General features: G+C 38.9%; 1 protein-coding gene across 1 annotated transcript in view; it reads right to left on the bottom strand.

Annotated features, from left to right (window-relative positions):
• Positions 1 to 4,414: 4,414 nt before the first annotated feature.
• Positions 4,415 to 24,871, bottom strand: part of TPCN2 (two pore segment channel 2) — a 33,296-nt gene continuing 12,839 nt past the window's right edge. Inside the window, exons 8-25 of the mRNA XM_063437641.1 lie at positions 22,695 to 22,794; positions 21,715 to 21,780; positions 19,813 to 19,877; positions 19,584 to 19,687; positions 18,759 to 18,840; positions 17,005 to 17,091; positions 16,061 to 16,180; positions 14,673 to 14,732; positions 14,418 to 14,546; positions 12,087 to 12,136; positions 11,162 to 11,261; positions 11,008 to 11,079; positions 7,338 to 7,411; positions 6,707 to 6,800; positions 6,543 to 6,625; positions 5,854 to 5,935; positions 5,149 to 5,240; positions 4,415 to 4,848 (exon numbers count right to left, since the gene is read on the bottom strand). Coding sequence (XP_063293711.1) covers positions 4,770 to 4,848; positions 5,149 to 5,240; positions 5,854 to 5,935; positions 6,543 to 6,625; positions 6,707 to 6,800; positions 7,338 to 7,411; positions 11,008 to 11,079; positions 11,162 to 11,261; positions 12,087 to 12,136; positions 14,418 to 14,546; positions 14,673 to 14,732; positions 16,061 to 16,180; positions 17,005 to 17,091; positions 18,759 to 18,840; positions 19,584 to 19,687; positions 19,813 to 19,877; positions 21,715 to 21,780; positions 22,695 to 22,794 — 1,539 coding nt within the window. The 3' untranslated portion in view covers positions 4,415 to 4,769. The remainder of the gene's footprint in view (positions 4,849 to 5,148; positions 5,241 to 5,853; positions 5,936 to 6,542; positions 6,626 to 6,706; positions 6,801 to 7,337; positions 7,412 to 11,007; positions 11,080 to 11,161; positions 11,262 to 12,086; positions 12,137 to 14,417; positions 14,547 to 14,672; positions 14,733 to 16,060; positions 16,181 to 17,004; positions 17,092 to 18,758; positions 18,841 to 19,583; positions 19,688 to 19,812; positions 19,878 to 21,714; positions 21,781 to 22,694; positions 22,795 to 24,871) is intronic.

Consider the following 24,871-nt stretch of genomic DNA (forward strand, 5'->3'; position numbering starts at 1 on the left):
AGCCAGTGGCTTTCATTAAATTACATAAAGGACGGCTGCCTTTTCATGTAACAGAGAGGCTGCTCCTTGCTTGAGGTAGGAAAGTTTAAAAGACAATCTGCTCCTCTCTCGGCCTTCTGTTTGATCTAAAACTTTCATTATGTGGTCTTAACAACTTAATGCTTTGTTTTAAATGGAGCTTGCTTTCTTTTGCATGACAATTGTTCCGGCCTTTTCACAAGGAAACCATCAATTATCTGGGGTGGAAGAAACCAAATACTTTTGTTCTCTGTGTAACATGAGAATGCCCTCTTTGGAGGTTAATAGGCTGGACTCTATACTAAAAGGTTCTGAGAGCTCTAACTCCCCCTCACCACCCACCCTCCCCAAAAAAAAAAAAAAGTCCCAAGGTACAGATTGTTAGCTTAATTGGCATGTTAAAGAGGCTTAGTAGAAATCATAATATAATTATCTGGGCAAGTGATTTGTCCATGTTCAATATTCTATTACACCGTGTTTTGGCTATCTGCACATGACAATGGTCTCCCTATATTGAAAGAATAACCCAGATGTGGACCCCTTGTTCACGGTGTCTATTGGGGGACTAGCTACACCTGTCAGTAGCTGGTCTGGGGTTACAGTGTCTGTGATGCAAATAGGAATCCTGGTGCTTCTGGACTGCCCTTTTGGGAGGGTTCCGTCACTCTGCCCTAAGCTCCATCAGGAAGACATAGAGGACCTCACATAGTAAAACAGGAGAAGGTGGTTTCTTATGGACTTGAAAACCTCCCGTTTACTAAACTTTGCCAGATACACTATTTTTTCATTTACACAAGTCATGTTTTCACGCACTAAAATGGTACAAAGGAGCTGCAAGTTGTATTTGAGTGAATGCTTTATTTAAACACCAGATTGGAGTGACTCAAGTACATTTATATTTTTGCAATTCAGTTTTCAAATCACATCCATTCCCTGCTTGGTGGATAAATCCCAATGCATTTCTTTTCTAGACTCGGTATTCTTAGAACAAAACCAAAGCATTTTAACAATACAAAACATAAACATGTGTAGAATTTTTTTTAATCAGACACACGGAGCAATTCCCAGTCTTTGAGACCTCTTCTGAAACTAGCGATCTCCCAGTTTATTAGTGAAATCCATCCATCCATGTTTTAAATGGTGAGGTTTACCGCCAACATTTAGCATTGCCATTTTTATTGCTAAACTTGACTAATCACCAATCTTTGGTCTGCAAAGCATTCTGGATAGAGGAACTAAAGAAATATTTTTTGCGGAATTTATAGAAAAAAAAGATAAATTAGCGAGTTCGTTCTTACACAAAAACTGTTCTACAAAAGGTACAATGTAGCTTCAAACACCTGCAGAAGGTATTTATTGTCCAAAGCGGTTGCCTTAAAAATAGTGTTTTGAAATTTCTAGTGCACCAATGACACCACGTCCGGGCTCAGCTGCAGCTATCAGAACAGATTTTTATGAAAAGCGGAAGCAAGACGGCAGGTGCAGAGGTGTGTTATCCTGATAAAGGAATGAGACGAAGCAAGGTGGCACTGTGTGCTTAAATGCACTGGCAGCTGTATACACTGCTTTGCAAACAGCAGGTGAAGAGAGGAAAGCCAACTCTGCAGATAAGCCTTTCCCCTGACAGGTGGCAATACCTGGTGACACAAAGGCTCCTGTAGGTGTTGCAACAATCTGGTTCTTTTATTTAACCATAAAAGAGCTGAAAGATCAGATCTACCCTTCAGAACATTCATCGTTCATCAATAAACAGTGAAAAAAAATAAAAAAATAAAAAAAGGTTTATTCACTAAATATTGCAAGACAAGATAGCATGAATTGTAAAAAAAAAAAAAAAATTAAGAAAAACCTCTATAGCTCAATTTTCCAGCTTGTAATTTTTTTTTATTTTTTTACTAAATATGCAGTTTATTTCTCAATTTTCCACTGTTCACAGGAGACAAAATAAACCATCACGTGTGGAGTGTCCCTTTAAGTTTCCAAAACATCTAGAGCTGGCAGACAGCCGGTCCGGTTACTTCCTGGTTGTTTAGCTTAGTGGAGCTAAATTCAAGAGACAGCAATTACTCAGAGCACCTGCCTTGCAAAGACTTTTAATTGAGCCACATTGGGAGGTCTGTGATTGGACAGCCACTGAATGTCTGGGCGGGGTTATAAGGGGTGGGCTTGCAAAGCTTCAGACAGGAGATCTGCAGCAATTGCAAAACATCTTTATATATACCCTCGGTGAAAGAAAATGCATAATTAAATGCATGCATGTTTTCATTGAGGGTACATCTACTAAATTGTTTTAAAAGTAAAAAAAAAAAAAAAAAAAAAAATTAAAATATAAAAATAAAAGTTTCAGTTGACCACCATATGAGTATTAATATTTCCTTTAATTTCAATTATTAAAGTGCATAGTCATAAAAAGTGCTATAAGAGATATAGAAAATAAAAAAGCAGTTTAAAGTGCTTCATATCTTGCGCTGCCCCCATCCAGTTTGCTAAAGGAATGTATACATCACATGGCAGCATTGAAAGAATACTAAAAATGGACATTAATAAACACATATTTCAGACTTCACCATATGATTCCAAAACAAATAAAAAAAAGAAACACTAAAAATGTGGTTAAAATATAGTGGGAACAACAAAGCATAGTGAATTAAAGGGACACTAAGCACCAAAACTACTATGATATTCTGTAGTGGTTATGGTGTCAGGATTCCAAGAATGCTGTCCGACGGTCAATCTGTCAAACAGTTTATGAACCATTTTACACTTACTTTGCTGTGTCAGGAGCCGTTCATAATTCCACATTATTATACCAACTCAAACCAGGACTAGGACGTGGCAGTAATGTTCAACAATAAGTACTCCTGTTCCTCTCTTTAATAAACATTCTAAAAAAACAAAACAAAACCAGTTTGACAGATTCATGTCAAACCGCAACCGAGAAGTCCTTGCATGAGGTGCGCAGTTTCGATTATGGTGCTTACAGTATCCTTTTAAAAAAAAAAAAAAAAGCAAAAAAAAAAAAAATTATTTATGAAGATCTCTGCCAATTTAACTAACAATTCAGCAATTCAATACCCAGATAAGGGGAAATACATAGTGTAGCGACATAAAACACCTAAATCCCAGCATGCCTTGTTCTTCCACGCAGGGAAATAATACATGTCTCTAGTGATATAGACATAAATATATACTGCCCACCACCATGTGTAGCTTGCTTTCAGCTTTCCTTATATGCGCTGGTATACCATAAAAAAATATATACAGAGAATACACAGTCACTATAATATGAATAGACATAACATAGTGTAATACGATTTACACAAATTAATTTGTCCCAAACTTATTGCACTGTAAAACAGATCGGAAGCATTCCCCGATTTTGGGGGGCCAGTTGCCTTTCTGGTGTTTTCAATTCAAGTCCTGTGCAAATTGCAGCGATAGGGATAAAACACAGGGCTTCGGTAGAAAAAGGTTTCAGTAATAAAAATTAAATATACAAAGATGCGGTCCTACGTATTTCTTTCGAGGACTTCGTCGGTGGCTATATATTTAAAACCGGCAAAAAACACATAAAATATCATTTTGGCGTTTTATGCTAACCCCCCAAATCAGGGGAGGCTTGCTATATACCGATTTATACTTCAATCCTGAGAGTGAAATAAGTTTGTCGGAAATGAATTTGTGTAAACTGTATTACACTATGTTATGTCTGTCCGTACTATAAGAACAGCGGATTCCCTGTATATATTTTGTATGGTATAGCAGTGATATAGTGATATCTGTAATAGTACAGAGATACCAATAGGAAGCGAAAGAAAATAAAAGTTAACACTCCTAAAACATCAGATCGGTGTGCGGCCCAAGTGATCTGTCACGGTTAGATTGTCCTTATTTAACTAAGAAGGCAGTTCTGGGTCAAAGTCTCGTCCCATTATATTAATAGTGCAGCCTATCAACGCCAGTGATCAGGTGCCAGGCCACAGAAAACATTATGAACAAGGGGCAGCACCATAACCACTACAGTTGCATGTAGTGGTTATGGTGCTCAGATTGTCTATTTTAAATAACAGACCCTACTGGTTACACCTCAGGGTAGAGATAATGACACAGTGCTGCAAGAAATCAAGCACCAGAAATTATTATCATACTAAAAATGCTGTGGTCCTTTAGTCTTCAAGATAGATTAACAAGGCCCCTACTGGTCTCACGTGATTTGGCATTTTGAGATTGTCACAATTTATCTTTAATATCCTATGCGGATATTATGCCACTTTGCTTGGAAAGAACAATTCATGATGAACACAATTATGAAATATATTTGCCCATACATATTTCTGGTACTCTTCGATAGAACATAAAAATATACTTCTCCCCCCTCTCCCCCTCTCCCCCCCCATTAGCAGACATTCAACAATTCATTCACTTCTAAAAACAGCTGGAAACCAAGGATCGAGTCCTGAAGAAGATGGAAATTTCAGAAACAAAGAATAAGAAAATCGTATGGTCCACCAATGGAATCACGTCATCCGGGAAAGGTGTTCAACACATCGGGTGATGGCAGTGTTCATAACTCCACAGTTCCAGCCGTCACAGTTCTTACACCGGACGCACACTTGACTTCAATAAAAGCATCATTATATTTGGCATAGCAGCTCAAAGTGAGTGTGCAAAAAAAAATAAAAAAAATATACATTACGTCCTTGTACATCTTGCTAAAGTGTCCAGAAAAAAAAAAAACTCAAACCCTGGTGTCACCTGGACAAATGGAGATGAGGGTGGTGGTGTAGTCGGTCCAGAAGTTCTTCATCTGTTGGTTCTTCCAGGTCCTCCCTGTCAACATCATCCGATAAAATATACATCAAAATAAGATTAAACAACGTAAATAAAATGTCAACTAAAGGTAAGTAAGCATCCTAGCAATATATCAGACAAAACGGAGATGTAGGCCATAGGACAAGAGAACTGAGCTATGTCCAGGAGAACCAGTAGTCAGCTGGCAAACCTAGTGATTTTATTTATATGATAATATAATCAGTCGGCCAGCAGTACCAAAAATTCACCAATTGTAACTGCTGTAATACATCTATTTGCAGGCCATGACAACTCAATTCTGTGCATCAGACATCTCACCTGAACATTTGTTGAACAGTCATATGATACTCCACTTCCTGAACGGTCGACAGGGAGGGGCGGTTGCTGCGATCCCATTTGTGAATAAAATTCTAACGAGATAAAATATAATTAATATCCAACACACTTTCCAGTGCAGCTCAATATTGCGCATTAAAACTCAGGGTACAACAGACGACATTAGGAGGGATGCTCTTCAGCCGGCCAATTATTTAAATAATGCATTTGTAAAAATAAAAATAATGCATTTGTGGTTTTGGGTTTAGGTCTTATAAAATATAGTGCCATTCATCATTTATAGTTATTTTGTTTATAAACGCCTTATGTAAATGCTTAAGATCTGTAACAGTAACACAATGCTTTCCATAGTAGTGGAACAACAGGCCCAACTATACACAACGTCTAAAATACGCTTCACTAATCGACATTGCACAGAGAAAATTGAAAGTGTGAGACATTGTGAATGACTACATCCGAAGTTTGATGTCCTGCTCAATGAGGCTACTGTGCACCATCTTAATCTACTAATACAGGAAGTGGCTTATAATGGCAAACTATATATGGTTATTAAAAAATAAATAAAATACAGGATTGGTTATTGTTCTGTAATGATGGCTAGGATCACAAGTATTCAGAAACAGAAACCTAAACAAACAAAAAAACAAAAACCAACACACACACACAACTGCACCAATAATGTCTTACCTCTAAAATCAGAGCAACAAAGAGATTGACCCATATTACAGAAGACACCAGCCACCACGCCACAAAGTACAACTTGGACCACCTGCACATAAATAAGGTGAACGATTAAACTTTTCTAATAGAATACAAAACGGGAGTAAAAAAAAAAAAAAAAAAAAAAAAAAAAAAAAATACTTCTATGTTAATATTTAAACCATATATTTCAGTGCGCTGGGGGACTAAATATATACATATACCTAAAAGGATTATTATAAAACTGAACTTTTAAAAATATATATTTTCCCTTTGTGTCTTTCATACACCAAACATGAAAATGTCTATTACTCCACCTTTCTTTTACAAAACGCCTATTCTGTAACTTTTCTGCTGCTGCCCAAACTGATCCAGCTTTTCCTGTATGTCACATCCTTGTTTACAGCACAGCTGCCCTATAGTATTCTGCTATAGCACCCATAGAAGACAGCCTTCCAGTTTACAGTCACCCAGCACTGCATCTCTTCACCGCCCCCTGTAACACTGCATTGACATCCCGGTACCCTGTCATTCCACATTCCAGTGTTCCCTTTTAACATTTGAACTGGAGAAAACAAATGATATGAGGGCCCTAAAAGATTAACATTTTAAAATAACTATTTATGATGCAGCGACCAGCAAGTGCAATTGTTGTTCACTAGAAACCAGATACTTACGGCGTGGTGTATCTAGAAAAGGCGTCGAGAAAGACTTGCCAGTTATTCACGACCATTACATCCCACAATGTCACAAGAGCAGCCTATAATGCAACGAAAAGTAGGCATTAGATGCAGCAAAGAATGTCCCAAGCCTCAAAGCAAAAAAAACATGCAACACTTACTGCAAAATCGTCAAAGTTGTTTGGCCAATATTCAAGTTGTTCAAAGGTGCCACACTGTTGAGTTTCATTGTCCTGGGTTTTGTTGGTCGTAACACTATGGAGAGATTGCATGAAATTAATATAAAACCAATATGATCACCAAGATAATTATCAAGGTGAAATACTAAGTAACATACGTGCACATGTTTTGAAATCTGCACACTTACTACCAAAACCTGCTACTCGGTTAAAGAGCTTTCCAGGGCATGTGAGACTTCCAGTACAAAGTTCTAAACTGCCCAATCATCAGTCTGCCCATTCCGTGCACATTTTTCCATTACAAACCAAGCTAGTTTGCACATCCCGAGTATCCTACTTCATACACTCGTAGACGGCCTCCCAATCAGCCTTTCCTCTCCATGCAGATCTTATCTGGGTACCGTATTTCAAAAAAATAAATAACCTGCCCTGAATCTTTGCAGGTCTGTCCTCCAAATTCCACCCATTTAATACATAGTTTGCCCATTACTAAAAGTCTCCAAACTAACCTATTCTGGTGATTCATTTTAATTTACCAACTTAAAACAAATTAAATAAACCATTCAGCATGTCTGCCCACTCCACAAAGATGTACAATGTCCATCCAATTCACCTTGAATTCTTTGGAGAAGGTAAAACGCCTCTGAAGAGGTCTATTCCAATTATAGCAAACACATAATACACCACCTGCAGATGAGAAATTGGTTAGTTCAAGAATTTATAAACAAAGGCTGGGCTTCATGCAAGTCTTTTTTGAAGTGAAATTAACTAGGACATCACCATTAAACAAAGTATGACTACACTTAGGACACGGGCAGGCTGCTAAGAGCAGATGAATTCAGAGGAAAACGTTGCCAATTTAGCAGTATTAAGTTCCTTCCTCTTAACAAATTCAGCAGAAGAGTCACATTCACAGTGAAGCCAAACAAAGAATACAGGACAAAAACAAGGTCAGAGCTGGGACAACCTAAAATAATGTGCATTTACAGCAGACTTTGCCCGGGGGCCCAAAAAGCTTTGATTACTTATGTTTTCTTTAAAGAAACACTTCAATGTTCGAAAGAAATACATCAGAGGGTTCTCCTTACAGATCACACAGTTGGGATCCCCAAATCACCAAAACAATTGGTTACCACTATTCCAGTAAGGAGAAGGTCTCCTCACTGCAACCCCACTCTGCCTCAGAGATCATCACTAGTGATAATACCCCAGTCAATCATTCTTTTAAGAAAGCCAGTTGGTTTAGAAAAGAATAGTATTGGTTTAGAAAACAGTTGGTTTAGAAAAGAATAGTATGCTTGTAACAAAACTACAAAAATGGTATGAAGGACAAAGAGTAATGTCAGGTGACCTACAACAATATACTGGCCTGCTTGGAAGGAGAGCACAAGAGTTTTTGTGACGAAACACTGCGGGTGTCACAATAATGTAACACCACTTCCTGATCTTGCCTACAAACTTCCCAAAGATAGACAAAGTCTTCCTAATGACATCAACAAAATGACTTTGCTGCCAGCACATTGGCATCAGAAGGGAGTGACATCAGTCGCTACATTCCTGTATTACCATGGGAAGTGCAAGAAGTGCTTGTCAGAGAAATATAGCAGCTAAAGCAAATGCACTGTAATCTCCAAGTTAGAGATCAGAAGACCCCACGGGTAGAGGAGGTTCTCCTGCTCTCCACTCATTCAAATCATCGCTGTGGAAGTCTATGCCAACTCTATGCTGAAGAATTGATGGACAAGTGAGGCATGAACAAGATCTTTTGACAGATTACAAAATCTATACATTTGCCAGACGTGTCTTTTGAAAACTCTGGCACTGATGAGCAAAATTTCAGCATTTTTCTACCTTTAATCGTGATATTTCCATCCTTGTAAGACGGTGGTCTGTTGCTGAAACAAGTGGAGCTGACAGATCTACAAAATCTAGTCGAGCAGAACCAAAATTGGAGAATGAGGCCTGTTGACCGGGGGAGGCGGCCGATCCCCTGACATGGGGCCTGATCTAACCAACAGCTCGCCTACAGCCCCACAGCCCCCCGCAGGGTTATCCCAGTCCCCGCTGGTGAACCATACTCACCTGCAGCAGAGATCTCCCCTCACAAGTCAAAGACAGCGCAACTCTAAGATGGCGACCGCGCCACAAACTCTACAGCATCAGGAAGACTCAGATCCAGCGGTAGAGAGAGCGCTTCGAGGCACAATTTAATCGGATCTGCCAGGCATTTTGTAGGCACATACAACGCAGACCCCCTATTCAAGCTTTGCCTGCTGAGAGGGAGGAGGTGCCTGCTCTGTGACAGGAGACCTACCTCCACTGCAAGTGGCTGAACCGCTGCCCTTCAGGGCTGTTTTGTGAGCCGCCACAGCCTGCCTCCACACTTTCGGCATCTCCCCAGAGGGACACAGCAGTCACTGCAATCCCACGGCGATTTCCAGCAAGTTCATTGCAGCCTACTCCAGCTGTGGAGAAACAAATCACTTGCCGCTCACAGCAAAGCCTGCCTGATGCAAGTGTCCGCACATCGGATAACAGGGGGTGCAGGGTCAGGGTGCTGCATCATTGAACCTCGTTTACTGATGCACTCAAAGTTATACTGCACTGTCTGGTGCCCAGGCTCGGTCAGAGAAGCATATTTGTGTCATTACCTCCTAGGCCAGCCTGCCACCGATAGGGATCGATCGATCTGGGTCTTCTGACCATCGCTTAGGCTGTACATATTTCAGTTCCTTACTGCAGACAGCCGCCACTTGATCTCTATAATAAAGGCACGACGACCCATTATTTCAGCTTAAAGGGACACTATAATCACCTGAACAACTTTAGCTTAATGAAGCAGTTTTTGTGTATAGAACATGCCACTGCAGCCTCACTGCTCAATCCTTTGCCATTTAGGAATTAAATCCCTTTGTTTATGAACCCTAGTCACACCTCCCTGCATGTGACTTGCACAGCCTTCCATAAACACTTCCTGTAAAGAGAGCCCTATTTAGGCTTTCTTTATTGCAAGTTCTGTTTAATTAAGATTTTCGTATCCCCTGCTATGTTAATAGATTGCTAGACCCTGCAAGAGACTCCTGTATGTGATTAAAGTTCAATTTAGAGATTCAGATACAATTATTTAAGGTAAATTACATCTGTTTGAAAATTAAACCAGTTTTTTTTCATGCAGGCTCTGTCAATCATAGCCAGGGGAGGTGTGGCTAGGGCTGCATAAAAAGAAACAAAGTGATTTAACTCCTAAATGACAGTGAATTGAGCAGCGAAATTGCAGTGAAATGATCTATACACTAAAACGGCTTTATTTAGTTAAAGTAATTTAGGGGACTATAGTGTGCCTTTAATAACGCGCCTTGTATTTCTCGCCATACCTAATGCCTCACCTGTAGTGCAGTAGTGGGTAGAGTTTAGGAGCCTCAGTGGTAATTTTTAGGCAACCTGTTTCAAACCTCATGTCCAACCAATGCATTGCGAAGGCATGTTTAGCCTGCTAGTGTAACTTAGACATGTCTGTTTTACTAGTGTTTTCTATTCTTGATTTTGCTTTTAATATATCTTGAATCTTTATTATTATAAGCATGCCATACTTATGTTCTAGTAAGTTCAATACGACCGAGCCGGTGAATGCTATTTTGGCAATACAGGTAATGCTGTACTTATCTGCATATCAAAAATTGTAAAAACGCCACCCCCCACCTAAATCTATAACTTTCGGCGACTGTCTTCAGCCAGAAAAACAGCTGAATGTCAACTTGTTGACCGAGAGGCAAAAACTCCAATATTAGAAATACCAGGTCAGCTCTGCAAAGCCTTATCTTCTGTGCTATATTCCTCTTACACCATTACAGCCTGCGGGAAGGCTGTAACCAGGTCACAGGTCGAGCAACACATTTCCTGTTTGATTAAATAATGTTGGGCTAGTGAATAAGAGAACACACCAGTTTAGACTAAAAGGTCCATCATTCTCACTTCTCAAAAATATGGCTGACAGGTGTGGGAGGTAGGTATCTTCCTCGCCTTATCTTTTTCCTTAGACCAGATGTACAAAGTGATCAATATACGATCGCATTAGAAAACCAGGAACCCTCAGCAAGACGTCTACAGTGATCTAATTCCATTGCTTCCATGTATCCGTTCCTGTAATTGTTCTGAACCAAATGGAATTTCCAAAGGAACAGACTGCTTGCAGACCCAAATACATTGCACTTTCTGGAAAAAATGGTGAAGAAACACAATGAAAAGCAAAGATGACAAAATATCCGTTTTGAAATATTACTTACCACCAAGATTCCAGCAAAAGCCCTTAGATTTTTCACAAGGTCCAAGAGAGTGCCGGCTACCAAGGACATGACCTGGAGACAGGATAACAAAGTCGGGGATTACAATACATTAAATACGAACAATAAGATGAGCCAACCTCCCATTGATACACACCTTCATGTTGGGTATAATCCGCAAGAATCTGAAGACTATAAACATGTTCATGAGCCGCACCATCTCCCATAGAGACAGCAGCCCCTGGATATCAGGCTTCCTGAAAAGACATACAGATCTCACAATACAAGATACTCAAACAGATAAGGGCATCATGATACCAAAACATAAATCTCAAAATAGAAGACAGACAGGGTAAATGGTATGACAAACAAGTTTAAAGCGACGCTATAGTCACCCAAACAACATTAGCGCAAAGAAGCAGTTTTGGTGTAAAGATCATACCCATGCAGTCTCACTGCTCAATTCTCTGCCTTTTAGGAGTTATATCACTTTATTTATGAACCCTAGCCACACCTCCCTGCATGTGAGTTACACAGCCTTCCTTAAACACTTCCTGTAAAGAGTCATCTAATGTTTACACTTACTTTTTTGCAAGTTCTGTTTAATTGACAATTTCTTATCTCCTGCTCTGCTAATAGCGTGCTAGACCTGCAGGAGCCTCCTGTGTGTGATTAAAGTTCAATTTACAGAGCAGGAGATAAAAACTTTTAAACTAAGTTACATCTGATTTAAAAGTAAAACCAACCAAACCCAGCCAGGAAAGGTGTGGCTAGGGCTGCATGGATAGAAACAAAAGTGAGTTAACTTCTAAATGGCAGAGCAAATTGAGCAGTGAGACTGCAGAGGCATAATATATACACAAAAAACTGCTTTATTAAGCAAAGGTTGTTATGGTGACTATAGTGAAACCAGAATATTTTTGTTAAAAAAACACATCTAGATGTACTAGACTACACTAATCCAGATCCTTTATTATTTTATTTCACTGATGGGTAAATCTCGATTGCATTTTGCACATCACACATGTACTTTGTGAATCTCGATTATCTGAAAAAAAATCTATAATTTTATTGGGACTTACCAGCCTGGATGGGGGAAATTGTACAGAGCGAAGGTAGCAATCTGCAAGATCTGAAACATAAAAAAATAAAAACAAACATGTTTGTTTTACACCGCTTGGGATGCAGTTTTATATTAGCATTTGCTTCTAATATAAATGGTGTGCAAAAAAATAAATTATATATATATATATATATATATATATATATATACACATATATATATATATACACACACACATATATATATATATATATATATATATAAATAAAATAAAAATTATAATAAATTGCCAAGATGTACCTAAAAAAAAATTATGCATAGTGCAAATTAGGATGTTAAAAACACATCATTGCAAAAAAACAAACAAAAAAAAAGTAATAACACATTATACAGGGAGTGCAGAATTATTAGGTAAATGAGTATTTTGACCACATCATCCTCTTTATGCAGGTTGTCTTACTCCAAGCTGTATAGGCTCGAAAGCCTACTACCAATTAAGCATATTAGGTGATGTGCATCTCTGTAATGAGAAGGGGTGTGGTCTAATGACATCAACACCCTATATCAGGTGTGCATAATTATTAGGCAACTTCCTTTCCTTTGGCAAAATGGGTCAAAAGAAGGACTTGACAGGCTCAGAAAAGTCAAAAATAGTGAGATATCTTGCAGAGGGATGCAGCACTCTTAAAATTGCAAAGCTTCTGAAGCGTGATCATCGAACAATCAAGCGTTTCATTCAAAATAGTCAACAGGGTCGCAAGAAGCATGTGGAGAAACCAAGGTGCAAAATAACTGCCCATGAACTGAGAAAAGTCAAGCGTGCAGCTGCCAAGATGCCACTTGCCACCAGTTTGGCCATATTTCAGAGCTGCAACATCACTGGAGTGCCCAAAAGCACAAGGTGTGCAATACTCAGAGACATGGCCAAGGTAAGAAAGGCTGAACCACCACTGAACAAGACACACAAGCTGAAACGTCAAGACTGGGCCAAGAAATATCTCAAGACTGATTTTTCTAAGGTTTTATGGACTGATGAAATGAGAGTGAGTCTTGATGGGCCAGATGGATGGGCCCGTGGCTGGATTGGTAAAGGGCAGAGAGCTCCAGTCCGACTCAGACGCCAGCAAGGTGGAGGTGGAGTACTGGTTTGGGCTGGTATCATCAAAGATGAGCTGGTGGGGCCTTTTCGGGTTGAGGATGGAGTCAAGCTCAACTCCCAGTCCTACTGCCAGTTTCTGGAAGACACCTTCTTCAAGCAGTGGTACAGGAAGAAGTCTGCATCCTTCAAGAAAAACATGATTTTCATGCAGGACAATGCTCCATCACACGCGTCCAAGTACTCCACAGCGTGGCTGGCAAGAAAGGGTATAAAAGAAGAAAATCTAATGACATGGCCTCCTTGTTCACCTGCTCTGAACCCCATTGAGAACCTGTGGTCCATCATCAAATGTGAGATTTACAAGGAGGGAAAACAGTACACCTCTCTGAACAGTGTCTGGGAGGCTGTGGTTGCTGCTGCACGCAATGTTGATGGTGAACAGATCAAAACACTGACAGAATCCATGGATGGCAGGCTTTTGAGTGTCCTTGCAAAGAAAGGTGGCTATATTGGTCACTGATTTGTTTTTGTTATGTTTTTGAATGTAAGAAATGTATATTTGTGAATGTTGAGATGTTATATTGGTTTCACTGGTAAAAATAAATAATTGAAATGGGTATATATTTGGTTTTTGTTAAGTTGCCTAATAATTATGCACAGTAATAGTCACCTGCACACACAGATATCACCCTAAAATAGCTATAACTAAAAACAAACTAAAAACTACTTCCAAAAATATTCAGCTTTGATATTAATGAGTTTTTTGGGTTCATTGAGAACATGGTTGTTGTTCAACAATAAAATGAATCCTCAAAAATACAACTTGCCTAATAATTCTGCACTCCCTGTACAGGTGAATGCAATGCCCACATGTACTTTGTGAGTGTTTTCCTCACAATACCATGTTTTGAACATCCTGATTTACACCATGTACACGTTAAAAATTTTTTTTTTTTTTTTTAAAGGTATTTCGTAGCAAAAAAAGAACCGATTTTTGTTTAGATGTATTGTATATATTTTTTGCATACTATTTGTATCGCAAGATGTTAGCGTTTATTTTGTACGCGTTTGCAACTTTGCATATAAGACTGCACTTTGAAAATCTAAGTGCTGGCCGATTGCATTTTGCACATCACCCATTTGTGACACACTTTGAAATGAATAGCACATATGTACTACGATACAGGGGAAGTGAGTTCGTTTAGGAAACTAATTGATCTGCACATTCATCAAGATATAAAACCATCCTACCAGCAGGATTATGGTGAGAAGTCCATCGAAGATGTTGCTCTTGTACGAGATATAACTTTTAAACCCATGGGAAAAGATTTTCAGGGCCATTTCCACCACGTAGTAGAGAATGAAAAAACAGTTAATAGCCTGGTATGAAAAAAATAAATAGATGATCATTTATTTATAATCATCAAAATTCCATAGCGCTCTATAGAGATGGACCAGAAACTTTAAGTTATAGCATAAAGCAAAATATTTTCTTGGGCTACTTACCCCCAAAACAAAATCATCTCGGTCGATACCGGGCTTCTCGGCATCCAACATTAGGAGTGCCTGTGTAAGATACAGATAAACAATCCCCTTTAACATTCAAATTATGGCACAAGCTGGGTGGAATAAACCAATATAAGTAATAGCACAGACATTGGAAGCTCTAGACATATGGATAATTGCATCAGAATGGTAAAACTGAACTCCAACCTAAAGGATAGGCAAACTATAGTGCCAGGAAAACAAAGTTATTGTTTTTTAGCTCCCTATAATGTCCCCCTCCATTGCACCCACTCCCCAGGGTGCAAAAGGAATTAAAAACCCTTCTGTCACTAACCTGATTGACATCGGCACTGGTTCAGGCTTAACCTCCGCTGCTCCCCCATCGACATCAGCTGACGGGGCAGAGCTAACGCGCATGTGCAGCGATGGCCGCACCGCATTAGAACTCAACCCATAGAAAAGCATTATAAAATGCTTTCCTATGAGGTTTCGGGTGACACTGGATGTGCTCAAGCATAGCCTAACAACCTGGACATACCACTAGTGGCAGTGTAGTAGACAGCCACTAGAGGTGGAGTTAACCCTCAAAAGGTAATTATTGCAGTTTATTAAAAACTGCAATAATTACCTTTTGAGGGTTACCGCAACGAGCTGAAGTGGTCAGGGTGCCTAGTGTCCCTTAAGGTAGTTATTTCAAAGTCTATGGTGGAGGGTTTGTCTTGGCAATCCACCTAATGGACTACATAACAGTTTTGTGGTCCTTGTAATAGACCGGGATGTGCACACAAAATCCAATCACACACACCTCACCGAGATTCAGTACTTAAACATTTACACTCTACTTATTGATTGATTATAAAAGAAGAAGAACATTAAGGATGTCAGAGCCAAGGTGACCTATCTTGGCAAAATACTCCATTACTGCTGATTTGTTATTCTGTTAATAACATTGCTCTGTTTAGCCTTTATGTATTGGAGACGTTTTACGTGGTTCCCCGAAGGTACAGCCAGACATGGGACTCTTCTTCGCATTCCTTAACCTGCCGAAAGGACTCTTGGAGATTCTATGTACAACATGCTGAAAACTTCAGAGCCAACGTTATAGATTCAAGAGGATGTGAGTTACCTAATGTGGGAGAATGAAGCTCCATTTGCACATTATGCCGTGAGAGTTTTCTACCCTGTGTTTATCTTTTAGAATATTATTATATTTATAAAGAGTTGGTAGGATTGTGTATGGTAACTACAACCACTGTGTGCGCTTTCCCCTAACCTTAAGTGACATGGTGTTAAAGATCACATTACACTTGATGGGATATAACTGGTTTGGAAGGTTAGGTGGCATTATTACATTTAGTTTAAGAGCTTTTGTTACAGTATTTACTTACACAGATGGATATGAGATTGGCCAGAGCAACAATGTTTCCTAGGTAATCAAAGTAGCGGTGACTTCCAATAACCTGCAAAATCTGCAGAAACCTTGATTCATAATAAGGCTGCGGGGGATGCTGAAGAAAAAATACAAAACAAAATAAGATACCAGTGAATCATTATGCGAGAATACAGGCATGGATTCTTGAGCAGTACAGGAAGTCATTATCCAAATCATGATTATTTAAAGTTTATTAAAAGAAAACCACAAAATGTCTTGCTGGTATTGGTAAACTTACAGTTCAAATGACTGCAGAAAATGTAGCACAAAAATAAATTTGGCCTGTCAGAGATACTAAAATCAATATAATCATATATATATTAGGAAAATGATATTTTATCTGATCTCACACTACGAGAGAGAGACACACAAAAGACAAAAACACAGAGATAAAGACAGGGACACCGAGACACAAACAAAGATCACAATAATAAGACACAAACAGTGAATTTAAAAATACACTGAACACAATTATAAAGGCAACACTTTTGTTTTTGCCCCTATTTTTCATGAGCAGGACTCAAAAGATCAAAGACTTTTTCGATGTACACAAAAGGCCTTTTTCTCTCAAATATTGTTCACAAATCTGTGTTAGTGAGCACTCCTCCTTTGCCGAGATAACCCATCCACCTCACAGGTGTGGCATATCAAGATGCTGATTAGACGGCATGATTATTGCACAGGTGTGCCTTGGGCTGGCCACAATAAAAGGCCACTCTAAAATGTGCAGTTTTATCACACAGCACAGTGCCACAGATGTCGCAAGTTTTGAGGGAGCGTGCAATTGGCATGCTGACTGCAGGAATGTTCAGATCATGAAACATGGGGGCAAAAACAATACAAAGTGGGTTTATAATTTGTTTCAGTGTATATTGTATTAATAAAGTTAAAATACAGTACCAGTTTGACTGGATCCTTATCAAGCTCATCAAAGAGTTTCTGGAATTGTTCTGCTGATATTACGCCATTTGACAAACCTTTTACTTTCTGGAAGATAAAAATAAAAAAAAAGAAAGAAAAGAAAGAAGTTAGTATGAGGAACGTAAAGCATAATGATGGTTTAAGCAGACTATCACGGAAATCTCTCTCTATTGTGCATACAGCTAAAGGGACACCACTAGCAGGTATTGAAGCCCCAGCATAGGCTTATGGGATATGTAGTTTTGCCTCCAGTTTTAAGCCACTCATGTGACACAAAGAGCTTTTATTGAAGGTTGAGGTGTGCGACATTAAGTGCCAGACATTTTCAGTTGTCATGCTGAACCTGGTCCCATGGCAAACCCAAGGGCAGGAGCCACTATGGACAGCCAAGTCCCGTCTTCAGGAGCCTCACGCTTTAAGAGTTCCAGGCTCCCACTATTCCTTCTCTTGCACCTGGGGAGACTAGATAGGAGGGATAGATCTTGCAGGCAGTGCAATAGCTGCACCACATATTTCACCACTTCAGAGTAGGAATCTACAAAAAACAAAAGGCAAAGTGTCCACCTTCCCCACAGAAAGCGGTTTTAGCCTTCTCAGTAAAATAATGGCTTGTATCTTACAAGGCACTAAAAACACACAGGTATTTTTTTTATTATTTTTTTAAACTTCGATCATGACGTAAAACTGAACATGGCTCAGTCCAAAAAGAATGTCTAAATTTTAAATAGGCCATTGCTAAAAGAACCTACAACACTTCTAATCAGTAAACATGCATTAAAAGTGACATTTCATATTACAAAAAAATAAATTAAAAAAATTATATATATATATATATATATATATATATATATATATATATATATATATATATATAAATATAAAATCACTACATTCAGAAAACAGCATATGTTAAAAGAAATGTGGGAATATTCTAGCTTGAGAGGATAGGGACTGACCCAATGTTTACTTGTGATCTGCTGCAAATTTTAGTTTCAGCAAAGCCAGAATTACATACCTCTCACCATCAGACAATATCCAAACACAGTCGCTGTACACCATGCCTTATGCTTATGAATGTGACAGCACAGAATTAGCAACTCTGTGCACACAATTAAAGGGACACTATATTTACCAAAACAACCTTGGCTTTATGAAGCAGTTTTGGTGTATAGACCATGCCCCTGTAGTCTCCCTGCTCAATTGTCTGCCATTTAGGAGTTAAATCACTTTGTTTATGAACCCTAGTCACCCCTCCCTGCATGTGACTTGCACAGCCTTCCATAAACACTTCCTGTAAAGAGTTACCTAAAGTTTATCATTTCTTTATTGCAAGTTCTGTTTAATTAAGATTTTCTTGTCCCCTGCTATGTTAATAGCTTGCTAGACCCTGCAAGAGCCTCCTGTAGGTGATTAAAGTTCAATTTAGAGATTGAGATAGAATTAATTAAGGTAAATTACATCTGATTGCATGAAAAAAAACTGGTTTCACTTTCAGGCTGTGTCAATCATAGCCAGGGGAGGTGTGACAAGGGCTGCCTAAACAGAAACAAAGTGATTTAACTCCTAAATGGCAGTGAATTGAGCAGGGAAACCCGAGAGGCATGATCTACACACAAAAAAACTGCTTAATTAAGCTAAAGTTGTTTAGGTGACTATAGTGTTCCTTTAAGGTATATATATACACATACAGGCATACCCACAATTTCATATTGATATGATAGGTTCAATGTTACCTCTGTAATGGCAATTCTGCAATATTCATCCATTTTCACTTCCTGCAACATGTTCAAGAAAGTCTCAGAATCTACAAAAACCCTAAAGACAGAGAAGACGTGGTTAGAATGTATACAAAAGAGGGATCAAATGGGAACCAATATTGGCATCTCTGCTTTAAAAAGGCAAGTCTGAAATTCATTTGATCATACAGAAGGGGATCAGTGAATATCTGCATTATGAAAATACACAATACCCAAAATGTTGAGAGCGATCAGGACTTTCATTCTATAAAACATCTTTACCAAGAGACTGTGGTGTTTGGGAAAATTCTTAAACTCCAGTTTGTTTTCGTTATGACTATGTTGGCCCAAAACTTGATACTCTCAATCCCAGACATTTCACGCTTTACAGGGTTATTTACTAAAAAAATAATCCAGGTCATACAATAAGGAGATGCCAAGTCAAATATCAAAGTTTATTGTCATGCATTATTGTTTGGGGGTGGGGGGTTCTCCTCACTGTAATTTGAATTTGCATTAAAACAATATGACAATATATTCTAATCATTGTTGACAGAGTTCATATACTGACGTAACTCCCAATTCCCACAGTACCATAAATACACAGCGAATGCCTTGGTCTGTCCATTATAACGAGAATACAACTTAACATTAAAAGTTAGGGGAAACTTAAATTCAAGAACAGAAAGATCTTAAAGCCTTCAATTTGAAATTCACTGGGAATTCTCACGTCGTAAACAACCCTGCAGATCTAGATTGGCATCGTCCCAGACGGGAGAACACCGTGCAAGCTACATCACCAAATAACGGATATTTACTTACATTTGGTGAAAAGTTGGGTGTGCGCCAGTACTGTGAGAAGAAAGTACTTCGAAAGCGGCTCGAATCCCCAGTCGTCTTCTCAGCAGAGAAGCTTGAACAGATTTCTGAGACCAGAAATGAATATATTTTAGAACGTTGGTGCTAAATCACCCTTTACCAGTTTCATTTTAAATAAGTGAGTGGTCTCAAACAAATACAAAAAAAAATAAAAAAATAAAAATATTCTTACCAGGAGGTATCCTCGGAACTGATTGTATATAATAGCAGTCAGTAAATTCATCAAGATCAGGCTACCTTTATATAAAAAGACACAAACAAATGAATCATTGCTACCGATAAACCTCATCTGAGAAAGAAGAGGATCAATAGTTGCAGTAGTTCCTAACCAACGCCTTAAAGGTCCCTTCTTATTGATCACGGTAATGCTTCGGTTTACATACTTTTCCAGCAGGAGAGGCGTCTCATGCTTGGTGATTTGGGGAGGAATCAAAGACTGATCATTGCACTGGGACAGATATCCGCATGTGCAGAATTGCAATACAAGGATGTATGCAATCGCTGCAGGAGACATGCAGAGACATAGAATAGAACATGACCGTATGCTCTGTCACAAGACACCAAAGAGCCAAGTGAGCCTTTGTCAGCAAAAGTACCAATATCGGCTATTTTTTCGTTGTGTAGAATTTGTACAGGGACGCGCATGCGCATTCAGCTCCACTCGGGAGCTGACATCGGAGGGGGAGGAGAAGTCACCAGCGCCGAGGGAGCCAGGCACTGGATTAAGGCACTATATAGTCCTTAGGTCCCCCACTTAAGCCCAGCAGGGGGGTGGGGGGAACCTGGCACTATTTAGTCCTTAGGTTCCCCCTTCAGCCCAGCAGGAGGGGGGGGGACCCAAGGACTATATAGTGCCAGGAAAACGAGTTTGCTTTCCTGACCCTATAGTGGTCCTTTAATGTTGAATTGCAGTTGAGTTAACATCTTTGAAATCTGTCCCAGGTTTGACCATTACAGTGCTGTGCAACATTGGCATTGCACTGGACACTCAAGCAGTTACAGGACTAATTCTGCAGTGTCAGAAAACACTATTTAATTTGGAGACCCGTAATAATTTATAAGCAGCACTTTAGGTTCCTAGGTAATCATAACAAGTGACGGTGCTTGATCACCGTCTCAAATGCACGACATGCTGAAATCAATACTTTGAACTTTTTTTTTCCCAGCACTGTTAGTATAAACAAAATGCAGATACAAAGGGTCACCTTTCCCAATAATAAATGCAGCTAGCTATGGGAAATACGAGAATACTGCTTACTATGGTTTAAAAGGGACACATGATACAGTGGTTTAATCTCACGCGTTGCGATTCTCACAAAACACAGTATATTTAAAGAGACAATGGTGGAAAGATAATGTCCCATCTCATATTTAAATATATGACCACTTCATTGATTTAAAGTAGTCTTGGTGCCTGGAGATTGCATGTGCAGGTTTTCTCTATGAAACGTTGCACATTTAGAGTTTACATCCCTTGCAGCCAGTCGTAACTCCAAGATCAGCATCACCGGGGCATTATCAGCCAGCCCAGAGAAGGCGTAAATAACCCTGCAGGTCTAGATTAGCACCTTCCCAGGCAGGAGAACACCCTGTAAGCTACATCACCAAATAACAGATATTTATGGCTGACCAATAACAATTCCTTAAAAAATAAAATAGGGTAGTGCGCACAGCAAGCTAGCTACAGGTGTCCCATGTCCTCTCTTAAGCCCATGCTCCTCTGGGCGAGTAACGTCAGAGGATGAGGATTGAGCTGAGTGAGAAGTAGTGGCAGGTATAAGCTGGTTTGTTTTTTGACTAATTGAGGGGGGAGCACAGCAAGGGTTACTATAACTACAACCAGTGTTTTCTTAAAGCTCTGTTTTTAGGTTGGAGCAACCCTTTAAGAGGCAGGAAGTATGGCTTGTATCCCCCCCCCAAAAAGGTCTTGGGCGTAGGGATGCTACAGGTGGTATTTTTTCTTCCAGACACACACAGGGTAAAGACATGAACTGCATTACCAGAAGAGGGCAATGCCAACCCAACTGGGCATGCAACACAAGTGAAAGTTTGACAAAATACCAAAATTCCTTACCTATAACAGTGAATATAACGAAGAATAGAGAATACGCTCTGTTTAACGAATACGCAGGAAGCATCACTATATAGAGAAAAAAAAAAAAATCATTAGTTCAATGTAGAAAGCACAAAAAAAATTACACAGCCAGAGCGGTTACTCAATACTGAACCCCATTTTTAATGCACTATATGGAATATGCAATGCAAACCCCCCCCCCAAAAAACCCAAAACATCTCTTTCAAACGTTCAATAGAAAGCACACTTCTACTCCTATTCTGGAGTCGTGCCTTCTGAGCCTGATGTTATCCCATAAACCTCAAGTAGTCTATTCCCTGCAGCAGTTCCAGTCATTAGACAAAATGAGTGAAACTGCTTTAAAAGTGGACAGCAGCCATACCACGACTTCACTTTACACACCACCTGGCTCGCAGTTCAGTGAACCAGGCTTTCTGGGGAGAGACAAAAGCTGACACATGCAGCTCAAAAATGTAGAGATTTGTCCCAGAGGGATTATTTGTAGCTGCAGTGATTTTTTTATTTAAATTGCCAAATCTAGGCCAAAACAATCAAGCAGCGACAATGGCAGAATTGGAGAATTGTTCCAGATCGGCTAATTTTGCCATTTGTATTTCAAATCTCCACCACTCATTCTTTAGTGATTAAACCACTACCCAAATACCCGTATGACCATCACAATGCATGTGCTAAACTCTCAAACAATGCACACTTAACCACAATGCATTCTAGGAGAGTCCATGATGCATTATGGAAGCACACGGCTGCTCAGCCATAGTTCATAATTCTTTGCAGGAAGCATAGACACAGAAGATAATCTTTTTAATTAAAAATAAAAGTTATGCTGATTTGCTAGCCTAGTGTATAAAAAAAATATAATAAAAAAAAACAAAAAAAAAAACAAACAAACAAAAAAAAAAAACGCATTTCTAGCTCCATTTCTGAATATGCGATGGACTCAAATTTATATAAAAACTCACCATCAGGGTTGTTTGCCGTTGTCAGTAGCACCAATAGAGATGTTAAGGAATCTGGCAGATTACGAAAATATCTTTGCCATTCTACATCCACCATAGAATCCTGCCGTAAAAACAGAAAATTCTTAGGTAACAGCAAGTAAGCCACAATAACGTTAAATGAAATGGCTAAACACGGCTTTATTTTTAAATACACGTTGCAGACACGTTGCGGGGTTTTTATATATTTAGGAGGAATGAGTAGAAAAGAAAAAAAATGTAATAATAATAAAAAACAGAAAAAGTATAGAAAATGAAAAGCCAAAAATAAATGTGCAGTAACAGAATACCTGAGAGAGCCAAACAGTAGGCTTTGTCGTACAGGAACAGAAAATGTATTTAAATTGGATCCAGGGTTCTAAAGCACAGAGAGGCAACAAACCTACAGAGCGTAGGGATTAAAATGGAATGTAAGGTAAAGGATATCATTCAGAGTCCTGGTTGTTCAAGACTAAACCATACAAGAATTCAATGTAAGGTCTTAAGATCCTCAGAATCGAGGGGCACCTTTGACGGCTGTTCTTGAATGTTTTTTTTCAACCCCCCCTCACCCCCGTAAGAGATGGATTGTCAACGGTTACTCATCATCACCCTAGGCACAGGAAGTTCAGAAGACAAAGTGGTCGCCAATGAGTGATAAGGGGAGTTCCAATAAAATGTAATCAGTGCTTACACACAGAGTTTAGTCTGGATATACTGTAGTAGATATTGAGTATTTATACCGACACAGAAACAAGAATAATGTTTCATGACATTAACAAAAGGAATTCTTGTTTCTATGAGCAAGATTTTAAAATAGTGTTATGGTCTTCTTACAAGCAGGTCCATAAATTCCAAGTCATCACTTGTAGAGTCCTATAAAATTATTTTTTAAAACATTTTTTTTTTTTTTTTTTTATTTTTTTTTTTTACACATGACTCCATTCCGTCGTTCACTCCTCAATTACAATATTTTAAACCGCCTATTTCGTTTTTTACTCGTTTCTTTCGCTAAAATAAAGTCTTGCACGCAAACAAAATTACATAATATGTCCATAATCTGCAACAGATTTGCCATAATTAAAAGGAATACTCCAGTTATAAAAATAAACAAATGTGTTTTTAATTTGAAGCATTCTTTTACTCTATTTAATTGAAAAACACCCATTAAAAAAAAACAAATAAGTAATTGGGCTCTTCTTTATTGTAGCACCCAACTGACTCCTCATTGTAGCTTGACCCTCCTCTGGTGAACTCATTAATCCTGAAAACATTGAGGACTCAAGGACTATGCAGGGCAATTCCCATGATCAGACAATCCCATGCGTCTTTTCGATGCCCAAAGAATATGGTGTCCACATACATTGAATGCAGACACAGGACATAGCACAGATCCCAGAACAGAATCTATTCATGCCTGAAGCCCCTAGTGGCAGACTGATGGGCAGCAATTAGAATTATGGGCATTGCAAAAAAACAGAGCAAAACCAAATAATAATAAACATTGGCAATGCTGAAGGGGCAGTGTCTATGTCCCACAATAACTTAATTAAAATAAAATGACGGGGGTAGGTGGGGGGGAAACATACAGGTGTAATTTATGCAGATCTAGGGATTGCATTTTAACCATTTCTTCACAAACCGTGGATTTACATTTCAGCAAGCGAGCCTTATTTTAAAATAGCTGTTGGAGATTTATAGGATCTCTGTATAAAATAGCATTCAAAAAGGCACACAACTAGTTCCAGAGATAAGCATTTATAGATATTCTGACTAAACTGGGATTACAGGTGTGCCTTAAGGACTTGGCTTTGGTGATAGTTTTGGACCGACATGATTACTTTTATGCTGGACTCTAGCGTTTACAGTCAGACAACTATGGCCATAAATACACAAGAGCACTGGTTGTCTACTTATTTTGCTCCATACAGTTTAGGATACAGGACTTTGTGGAAATATAGCTGCAATCAGAGACCAATACCCAATGAATGGGTCTTTACACACTATTAAACAATAGATAATATTGTGCCTTTATGTGGTTGAGACATCAGCAGGTTATTTAAAGGGATACTATAGTGCCCAAAAAAAAAAAAAGCTGTTTTCCTAGCACTATGAGGACGTCCAGCGTCATTTAGGCGACTTCTGGCCACCTAACCACCCAG

The sequence above is a fragment of the Pelobates fuscus genome, chromosome 12 (assembly GCF_036172605.1).
Source record: "Pelobates fuscus isolate aPelFus1 chromosome 12, aPelFus1.pri, whole genome shotgun sequence".
Lineage (NCBI taxonomy): Eukaryota > Metazoa > Chordata > Amphibia > Anura > Pelobatidae > Pelobates > Pelobates fuscus.